This window comes from Emiliania huxleyi, assembly GCF_000372725.1.
Source record: "Emiliania huxleyi CCMP1516 chromosome Unknown EMIHUscaffold_1170, whole genome shotgun sequence".
Lineage (NCBI taxonomy): Eukaryota > Haptophyta > Isochrysidales > Noelaerhabdaceae > Emiliania > Emiliania huxleyi.
The window spans coordinates 1-9,979 of record NW_005201420.1 but is presented as its reverse complement, the minus strand read 5'-3'; the positions used below and the strand labels follow the sequence as shown (position 1 = coordinate 9,979).

Here is a 9,979-nt window from a genome sequence, read left to right as displayed (position 1 = left end):
CAGACCACCAAGGAGGGATGGGAGGAGTGGCACGCCGCCACGGGAGATTTTCCAAATTCACTTTTTGACCGCGCAAGATAAAGGGGGACTAAGGGCTCTGCCCGCAAGGCGCCCGCGTCGCAGACGCCGTACTCAGCTTCGTAACCCGTGAAAACAAAAGCAGGACCGTGGCTCCCAAATACGACAACGTCGGTTCAAGTTTGGCTACCTCCATAACATGGGCGATCCAGCGCTTCCTTCGATTGGACGGACGGATATGATCGGGGAAAAGCGCATCGCGACATCTCTGGGGTCACCATATGCCGGACCGGCATAAGACATACCGGCTTACGCTCACGCCTGCGACCGAGGCGGCGCTGCTGCGGCTGAAGGAGTGCGGAGAGAACAAGCAGCTGCTATCCCGTTGCGCGCTGTGGTGCAGCGGCGATGCCCTTGAGGCGCTCATCGTGCTCCAGAAGCTGCGCTATCCGTACCAGGTGGGCCAAGCTGGTGAGTGGGGTGAATGCATCTTGCCGGGGCCGTGGCAGGCGATCGAGTTCGACGACGTTCAGTGGCGAGCGGTTGCTGTGATGCAGGGCGCATGGGTCCGTGACTGGACGCAACAGGGCAGGCGCACTGACCTCACCGCACAGGCCGAGCCGCTTCTCCCACCACTTCCCCCGCTTCAACCGCCGGGTCAGCAGCAGCCGGGTGATACGGTTCCTCTACCCGACCCAGCCGCGCTGCATCCCACACCGCAGCCGCCCCCGATGCCATGGGTGCCACGAGAAAGTTTTACGTGCGCCGGGCTCACCGACAAACCGCCAAGATTCTGGAGATCACTGGCCGATGCTATGCCCGCGCTGACGACACAGCCACGAGACGCGTGCCACGACTGAGCACTGCGTGCGCTCCGCCGCGCGGCTCCGCGTTGCGGCACCTCGCCCCGCCTCCCACGCGAACGCGTGCGCCCTCCCCGGCCCTCGCCACTCGTTTGCACGGGACGGAGAGGATACTTCGCGCCCTGGTTCCGTGCTGTAGAGCCTACTGTACACTTGATGCAAAGCTTTCCGACGTCCTTTTGTTCGCCGCTCCGCGCTCGGCGCCCGCCGCCGCGCGCGCCCGCGCGCCACCCCTTTTGCGCAGCAACACCTTAAATTTCATGGCCCTCCAAATTCGGGTCGGAGCGTAGCGGAGTGGGCCCCGAGTTTGAAAACGGCGACGGACGCTTGCGTCCTAGCCGCCAACAACGCCTCCCCGGCGCAGAGGGGCCCCCGGAGGGACGCTCAACCGCTCCACGCCACGCCGCTTGCGGCGGTCCTATTCCACGCTCGCGGGGGCCAAAAGTACTTCGTTTTTCGTCGTTTGGCCTGCCGCGACCACGCCATCGGCTCGTTGCTCCTCCGTCTCCTCGCGTACAACCGCGCCGGCCTCCCCTTACGGGCGTCGCCGGCCTCCTCACGGCCCAAAAGGGGCCGTCGCCCTTTTGTACCCGAGCCAGCTGGTGATTGAATTCTTTCGCTCAAGGCGATGGCCGACAGTGCTCGCGCCTACAGCGCCTACAGTGGTCGCGCGAGCAGCTGCTGCGAGGAGGCGGGCAGCCTGCTCGACGCTCCCGCCGAGGTGACGTGCCTGGCGTCGACCGACGACAAGATTGTCGTCGGGACGGCTGAGGGTCGCCTGCAGACCTGGCGGCTCCACGGTGGCGGCTCGGCGGTGCTGCACGCGGCGGCGCAGCTGTCCGCGAGCGCCGTCGACCAGCTGCAGCTGCTCCCCGCGGTAGGGATAGTGCTCCATCGGTGCTCAGGCGCCGTCGGGGCGCACGGGATCGACGACCTCCATCCTGCGGCCGCGATACACCAGTCCCGCGCCACGCTCTTCGACGCGGACGGAGCACGGGCGCCAGTCGGCAGGCTGGCCGTGTGCGCGGGCCACTCGATGGTATGGGTGTACGATCTCGAGGCCAAGCCGCAGCTCGTGTGGCGACGGGTGCTGCCCGAGCCGACTCGCGCGCTCCGCCTCGACAGCCAGTCCGCCCTCGCCGCGGGCGGCCTCGCGCCTCGAGGGCGAGGCGAGCGCTGGTGTGGTACCGAGGCCCGGCCGGTGCTGACCTCTAGGCTCGTGGTCGTGCTTCATCCTCTGTGCCTCGAGCGGCGCGCTGCTCTCGACACTGTCGCTGCAGCGCGCCGGAGCCGCCCTGCCGCCACCCTCTGCAGAGTGGCGCTGCAGCGGCAGCTTTGTGCCACCCTCCGACGCGGACGACGCGGACGACGCGGAGTGTCTGCTGCTGCTGCCGCCCCCCACCGCCGCGGCCGATCCCAGGGGCGCTTGCGGCGCCTGGTGGATTGCGCTTCGCCGCGGCGCGCTGTGGCGGGCCTCGGCACCGGACCAAGCGGGCGAGGCGAGCACAGAGGGCAGCTGCGAAGGGGGCGCTGCTCTGCTCCCGGGCCTGGTCCTGCTGCGTACGAGCGGCGCGCTCCTCCTCGTCCCCGTCGAGAGGAGCGGCGGCGGCGAGGCTCCCGCTGCCGGGGCGCCGCCGCCTGTCGAGTTTGGCGCTCCGCTGCTGAGAGTGGACCTCGACCCGGGGTGCTCCGCCCGGCCTCGCCTCGCAATCGCGCACGGCCTCCACGCGGTCCTCGTCCGCGGTCGTTCTCTGCACGCGGTGCCGCTCTGCCGCGCGCGCGGCGGCTCCGCCTCGCCGCCCCACCCGCTCGACTGGGCGCGCTCGCAGCTCTTGCGGGACGTCGCCGCCGCCGACGAGGCGAGCCTGGACGAGATCGACGCGCTCCTCCTCCGAGCGGCCCGCCTCGCCGCTGCCGTCGCCGCCGCGCTGCGCAAGTCGGACGCCCTCGCCGCGGCGTCGCCCCTGCCGACCGACGTCTTGCCCCCGCGGACCCGCCCCGCAGCGCCGCCGTTCGCCGCCGCCGGCGAGGGGAGCAAGGCGGCGGCGGCGCAGACCCTCCGGGCGGAGGAGTTTGTCTTTGGCGCCGCCGGCACGCCGCTGCACGCGGCGTGCGTCGCGCGCCTCGCCGGCGCGCAGCAGCGGCTGGTGCGAGGCGCGCTCGCCGCGGTGCGCGACGGCGGCGACGCGTTTGGCGTGCCCCGCGGCGCGCTCGAGAACATGGGGGGCGTCGCCGAGCTCTGGGCCGCGGCGAGCGAGCCGACGGCGCTGCCGAGTGAGCGCGCCGCGGCGCTCGCGGCTCTGTGCGGCGTGGCCACTCGCGCGGTGCGGCTGACGATTGGGCGCGAGGCGAGCGCCGAGGAGCTGCTGCCTTGCATCGCCCACTCGATGGCGACCGCCATCGCGGCCGGAGACGCGCCCGAGCTGCTCGCCTCGCTGCGGCTGACGGCGCTGCACGTCTCGAGCGCCGCCGAGCCCAACGAGGAGTATTGCGTCACCACCGTGCAGGTGGCGGCGCGCGCCGTGGAGGACCATTCGTTGTGAGCCGCCGTGAGTGAAGACGAGGAGCGCCGCACGCGGTCGGGTGCACTTGTTTGGCCGAGCGGCCCCGTACCTGCATGTGTGCGTAGTGAAGATAGGCGAGAGATGAGAATGAGGATAAAAAAGTACCTCGAGCGGTCTACCTCCAAGGGGGAAGTCTGACGAGCGGGGGAGCTCTGATCGCCGTACTCACCGGGACGCTGGTGACTGAGAGGTGACGGTGCGGGAGGGCGCCCCCCCAGACAGCCCCTCCGGACGGGGACGCCACCACCCTCGCCCAGGGATCTACAATGCTGTCTTAAGGTCCGACAGGTTCGGCACCGGGCACCGCCTCGGTATACAAAATGCGCCTGCAAGCGGACCCTGAGGACAGCTCCCGCCCCGGCTTTGGATCAAACCCTGCCGCCATCGGCGGCTGGGTTGTCGGCTCGCCCCTCCCATCCAGGGCCGTGCCGGCGTCGGCAATCGAACGCGCGAAATGGAACACAGGCAGCCGTCTGCTGCGAACACTGTCGCGGAGTGGGCGTGCGGCGCGCTCCACGCCGCCTCGCCGCTCGCGTCACACCTCTTCGACGTCGCCTCCTCCTGGTCTGTGCCCAAGCAGCGCAAGGGCTCGCAGCTGGCGCCGGCGGCTGCGAGGCAGGCGCTGTGTAATTTTGTGGGATCGCCGTGCGGCCTATTCGAGTCCCCAGATGCCACCCTGAGAGCGCTGTCCGCTGGTGTGGCGACGAGCCAAGCGGGCCGGAGGCTGAGGGTGGTGTCGCTGCGAGGCGTGCGTCGGACGGCGGAACAGCGACGGCTCGAGGCTTTGGCAGAGGAGCACGGGTGGGAGGTTCGCAGGCTCGACGCACAGCAGCTCGCGTCGGAGAGGAGCGTGGACGTGCTTCTTCTGCCTCACTCTCGTACGGCCGGGCTGACGCTCCTCGCTGTGGCCGAACCGTCGCTTGCCCTCTGGTTCTCTGCCGAGGAGCGGGTCGCTGCTGCGTGGGAGAGCAACCGCTCCGCTGGCCACTACAGCCTCCACCTCTACCCTGGTCAGCAGTGGGAGGCCGCCGCAGCGGCCTCCCTCGCCTCTGCTGAGGCCGCCGCCGCTGCGGCGAGCACACCGACCAAGGGCAGGAAGCGTGCGCGGAGTCGGGTGTCGGTTGCGGTGGGGCGGCCGCGGCACGGAGTGGCCTTGCTGTGGCGCAGCGCCGGCTGTGCGTCTCCTCCGTATGCTTTCGATGCCGCCGGTGACCACTCGGCCACGCCCAGCCCCTCCTCGCACAGCCTCACGCCAGCGCCCCACTCCCTCTCACGCCAGGTCCGCAGCTGGGCCCAGGCCCGGCCACGATGCCACTCGCGTCCGAAGAGGTGGAGGCGGCGGCGGCGGCGGCGGCAGGGCGTGCCGTCTCCTTCGGCATCCCCTTCTCGGAGTGGTTTGCTTGTGCCGCTCTCGCGCCGATCGCGCCGCTGGTGCGACAGCTGTTTGTGGCGCCGCGCCGTGCTGGCAAGAGCGTCTGGGAGGCGTGCTTTGAGGGGACGGCAGGCAGCAGGAGGGCGCTGCCGCGCGTGCCCTCGCCGTGCCTCTGGCGAAGCGGCGTATGCTGCCCAGGCTGCGCAGGCGGTGAAGGCGTGAGGGTGCTGGATGTGTTGTAGGCTCTGTGGCAACCATGCGCGCGGCGAGAGCTTTGTTGATCAGGTGCTCTCCTCGCCCGAAGTGCTCCTAGCGCGGATGAGCGCCGCTCTCGCCGCCGCCCGCCGCCACTCAGCCGAGGTGCGCGCAGCGCCGCCGCTGCTCCTGCTCGACCCGGCGGCCGGCGATGGCGAGTACAGTGGCCATTTGCCAGACGGCCTCGGCAGGCTGCCAGCGCTGCGTTGCGTCAAGGAGCTGGGATGGCATGCGGCCTTAGCTGAGCCCGATCCAGTCGCTTTTGCCTCTCTCGCCGCCAACGCGGCTACTGCGGCGCCGGGCGCGGTCACGCTGAGGAAGTACGGGCTGCTGGCGCCGCAGAGCAGGCAGGACCCGCCGCAGAAGCGACGGCGCCGTCGGCGACCGGGGCGGCGATCCCCTTTCCCGCCGCCGCCGCCTCCGCCTTTGCCGCCGCCGCCACCCGCCGCCGCCCTCCGCGTCGAGCTCACCCGGATCGAGGCGCAGGTTCCGGATCTCAAAGGCCATTTGCTGCCCACAGAGCCGCGTCGCGTTCCCTTGGGACGCACCCACCAACCCGTCTGTTTTGTGTCACTCTAGGTCGGCCGCTGCCCGCCGAAACGAGGCAACGCTTGGAGTGGGGCACGGCGGCTGACGAGGCGGCTGTCCAGCGGTGGAGCCTCGATCGGTGGCAAATGGACCATTTGGCAGGCAGGAGATTGTACACGAGAATGTAGACCCAGGGTGCGTGCCTCGAGACTGAGGTGGATCGACGCTACAGGCGGTCCCCTCGCTGAAGCCCTCGATGGCACCAACCGCTCTGCCGCGGCCGCGATGCGACGATGCGCCGTCGACGAGCGGCGTACAGAGCCTTGCTGGCGTGCCGTGCCGTTGTGCACTGCGATATGTGAGCCGCCCAAAAGTTTCGATATTGTGTCTTTAGGCGGACGCGGCTGCTCAAGTTCAATGCGACGATGCTGCCATGGCACACACTGCTCGATGCGCTCGGCGTCACTCCTGCGAAGCACATCGATCTTCTCGTCCTCACGTTGCACGACCCATCCGTCGAGGCAACCCCACTCTGTTCCAGCTGCCTTCCGAAGTGACCGCCAGTCATATTGGTATGAAATTCCCGCAGGTGATGCTGCGCACCCTCCTCTCAATGCGAGACGGGCCGCGTCCGTCGCTCCTCTACTTTCGGCACTCCTATCTGGGGCCAAAGAGCTCTGCCATTATGCGTGAGACTTTAAGGCAGCAGGGGTACGAGGTGAGTGCCCACTCAGAGGTTAGCGCATGGGGCGAAAACAGCATTGCGTGGCGTGTGGACCGGTGTGGTGGTGGTGAGGGGATGGGTACGCCGATGTGGTGGCGGGCTGGTGGTGCTATGAACAGGAGCTAGAGTTCGCGCTGCGCTGGGCTCAGACTCTGCGCTAGGCTCAGACGGCGAGTTCCGCGCTGCGCTAGGGGCTTTCAGACGGCGAGTTCGCGCTGCGCTAGGCTCAGTACGGCGAGTTCGCGCTGCGCTTAGGCTCAGACGGCCAGTTTGCGCTGCGCTAGGCTCAGTACGGCCAGAGGCAGAGCACGGGTGTACGGCGTGTGTGATGAGTTCGCGCGCTGTGCCTGTGGCCTGCGCTAGGCCTGAGGACGCGGCTCTGGGAGATTTTATCTCTGGGCTGCGTTCACTAACGGCAAACTGACTGGGGGGGCAGCACCGGGAGACTCCCAGAGTGTTGCAGACCCGCCCCAAGCACACCCGGGGCCGTGTCTCCACCTATCTCGACGGTGTGCAAAGCGCCGATACACCCGTTGTACCCTGTCATGAATGCTGATGTGAAAACCGCCGAAAATCGCGACGCTACAGTGAGAGGCCGTCCCGCGAAGCTTCAGCGCCGCTGAGATAGCTGTCGGCAGCCACTCACGCAGTCCGCCGGCCTTCTTCGCGGCGACAGTGCACTGTAGGAGCACCGGACGCACCGTTGGAGCCGGCTTTCATGCAACGAGGTTGCGTTCCGGTGGAGCCTATTCAATAGTATTGCGCCGTCCCGAACGCTCAGCGTGAGCTGATCCACACGTGCCGGCGCCCAACTCGGCCCGATGACGCTCTCATGGCGACAGTGCACTGTGGGAGCATACCGAGCAACACGCTGGCGCCTCATTTTGTCGACGCGTAGCCGCGCTCTAGAGCCTATTCAATAGGATGGCCTAGAGTAGAACGGATGGCTAGAGTAGAACGCTGTGTGTCTTCAGAGACCTGTCGTGTGCGTCACCTTTGAGCTTCCTCCACCAGACTGTACAGTGTAATTTGCTGCTGTTGACTCTGACTATCTACTTAAAGCTTGCCCAACAGATCACTGCACTAATGGCACACACCACTGTGGTGACGGCAGACAGCACACGAGAGAGAGAGCGTCTGTGCGTGTGTGTGGCACCGCACACACAACAACACGAAAATCTTGTGTAGAGTCGCGGTCTGATTCTCCACCGTTCTCGGTACTCTCACTCGAGCAGGCTCGAGCCCACAAAGAGCAATCCATCGCGCCCGGCCGCGTCGCGCAGCTCTGTGCGAAAGCGGTCGCGCTGCGCACCGATGAAGGCCTTGTTGCGTGCATCCGCTCTCTCTTCTTCTGTCCGACCTGAGCGCTCATGTCCACAAAACGAGTGTCCGCGCGCACAAAGTCGTCGAGCGAGCCGCTGCCCCCTGCATCGACGAATTCGATCAGCTTCTCGACGAGGACCACGGCCCAGACGCCACAGTTCCATCCACCACTCTGCAGCCGCAGCTGCATCGCGCGGAGCTTGGGGCGGGGGCCCGCGCCGGCCTCTGCAATAACGGTGTCGATTGCGGAGAAGAGCGGGTGGCGCGCGCGCAGCGCCGCCGACCCGCCCGTCGCCTCCCAGTAGATGACGTCCGCGCATCGCGCGAGCACGATCAGCACCAATGGCTACCGCTGCAGAAGACCTGCGCCAGCGGCTCTGCCAGCTCGCCCCTGAGAGCGGACAGCACCGTGGTCTGGCGACGGTCTTCGTCTTTGAGGGCGTGCAGAAGGGTGTCGGTCGCGGACGGGTAGAGCAGCCGGATCCAGAGCGACTTCTTTTCGAGCTCCGCCTTCCTCAGCGCGAGGAGGTTGGCGAGGTGCGAGTCCGTGAGCCACTCACGAGGGTTGTTCGTGAGTAGCACGGAGCCCTGCCGCTGCAGCCCAAACGGGCCAGACAAAACGAGCGTGTACTCCTCCAGATCGATGATCTCGTCAGATGCGCGATCCGACGGCGCCTCCATCGACGCTCGCAGAGCTTCCCGCTTCTGAAGACAATCGGCATCGGTCACACGCTGCCGCCTCTGGCACGGCGGCGGCTCCGGCTCTGGCTCCGGCTCCTGCTCACCCACCCGCTCGCTCTGCGCGACGTCTGCCACGACCAGTCGCCACCGCTGCGCGTCGCCCTCCCCCTCGGTCGTCGCCTCGGGCATCTCGATCACCCGCGCCCGCGCGAGGGCGGCGAAGGCGGCGCCCGGGCGTCGGGCTGTGACCGGCCACGGTGCGCGAATAAAGTCGTCCCGCCCTGCGGGGTTGGAGTGGCACCCTCTGGGCCCCGGCCGGCTGTCCTCGGACTGGGTGGACCAGGCGCGGCTTTTGAGAGATGGGCCGTGCTCGGCGTCGCACGAAAATCCGATAGGGTCGCCGGGCGGCGAAGGCGGCGCCCGGGCAGCGGCCATCATCGGGCCACGGCGTGCGAATAAAGTCGTCCCGCCCTGCGGGATGGGAGTGGCACCCTCTGGGCCCCGGCTGGCTGTCCTCGGTCTGGGCGGACCAGGCGCGGCTCGCCAGTGAGGGGCCGTGCTCGGCGTCGCACGCCAATCCGATAGGGTCGCCGGGCGGCGAAGGCGGCGCCCGGGCGTCGGGCTGTGACCGGCCACACGGCCGGGTGCACCCGGACCCACCCGGAGGGGCCCGGGAAGGGTCTAGCGGCCCTCCAGCGGCCCCCAACGCCCCCCCCGCGGCCCTGATTTGGTAGGTATATCACACAAATGATGGGTCACTATAATACCCACGACCCAGGGTACCGGAGCGTCGCTGAGCCTCCTCGCGGACGCGGAACTTTTGTTCCACCTCGGGGCTGTTCCAGTCGCTGTAGATCTAGATGGGCCATGCTCGGCGTCGGACGGAAATCCGATAGGGTCGCCGGGCGGAGAAGTCGGCGCCAGGGCAGCGCCTGTCATCGGGCCACGGCGTGCGAATAAAGTCGTCCCGCCCTGCGGGATGGGAGAGGCACCCTCTGGGCCCCGGCCGGCTGCCCTCGGACTGGGCGGACCAGGCGCGGCTTTTGAGAGATGGGCCGTGCTCGGCGTCGCACACGAAAATCCGATAGGGTCGCCGGGCGGCGAAGGCGGCGCCGGGTGTGTGGGGTGGGATTTCGGGTGTGTTAGGTTTGTGTATGGGGTGTGTGGGGTGTGGGATGGGTGTGTCCGGGTTACGTTACGACTTTAGGGTTTTGGCGTCGTGTTTTGGGTTAGATTTAATGTTTGGGTGTGTAGGAAGTGTAGTATAAGAGCTTTTTTGGATGCAAAGGGTGGGTGGGGGGCAGGTAACCGGAAACGCCCACTTCCTTCCCTGTCGACGAGTGTCTGCCTGTTCGAGTCTGACAGGGTGTGGGGTGGAGTTAGGGTTGTGTGGGGTGGAGTTAGGGTTGTGTGGGGTGGAGTTAGGGTTGTGTGGGGTGGAGTTAGGGTTGTGTGGGGTGGAGTTAGGGTTGTGTGGGGTGGAGTTAGGGTTGTGTGGGGTGGAGTTAGGGTTGTGTGGGGTGGAGTTAGGGTTGTGTGGGGTGGAGTTAGGGTTGTGTGGGGTGGAGTTAGGGTTGTGTGGGGTGGAGTTAGGGTTGTGTGGGGTGGAGTTAGGGTTGTGTGGGGTGGAGTTAGGGTTGTGTGGGGTGGA

The 9,979-nt window shown here is 67.5% G+C and overlaps 1 protein-coding gene across 1 annotated transcript; it reads left to right on the top strand.

Annotated features, from left to right (window-relative positions):
- Window positions 1–299: 299 nt before the first annotated feature.
- Window positions 300–6,608, top strand: EMIHUDRAFT_122210 (hypothetical protein; the record flags this gene model as incomplete). The annotated part of the gene is made up of 8 exons (XM_005790907.1): window positions 300–584; window positions 1,507–2,065; window positions 2,097–3,388; window positions 4,389–4,545; window positions 4,725–4,876; window positions 5,103–5,558; window positions 6,190–6,318; window positions 6,549–6,608. 8 exons carry the CDS (start codon window positions 300–302, stop codon window positions 6,606–6,608), a joined length of 3,090 nt encoding a protein of 1,029 aa, XP_005790964.1.
- Window positions 6,609–9,979: the final 3,371 nt, after the last annotated feature.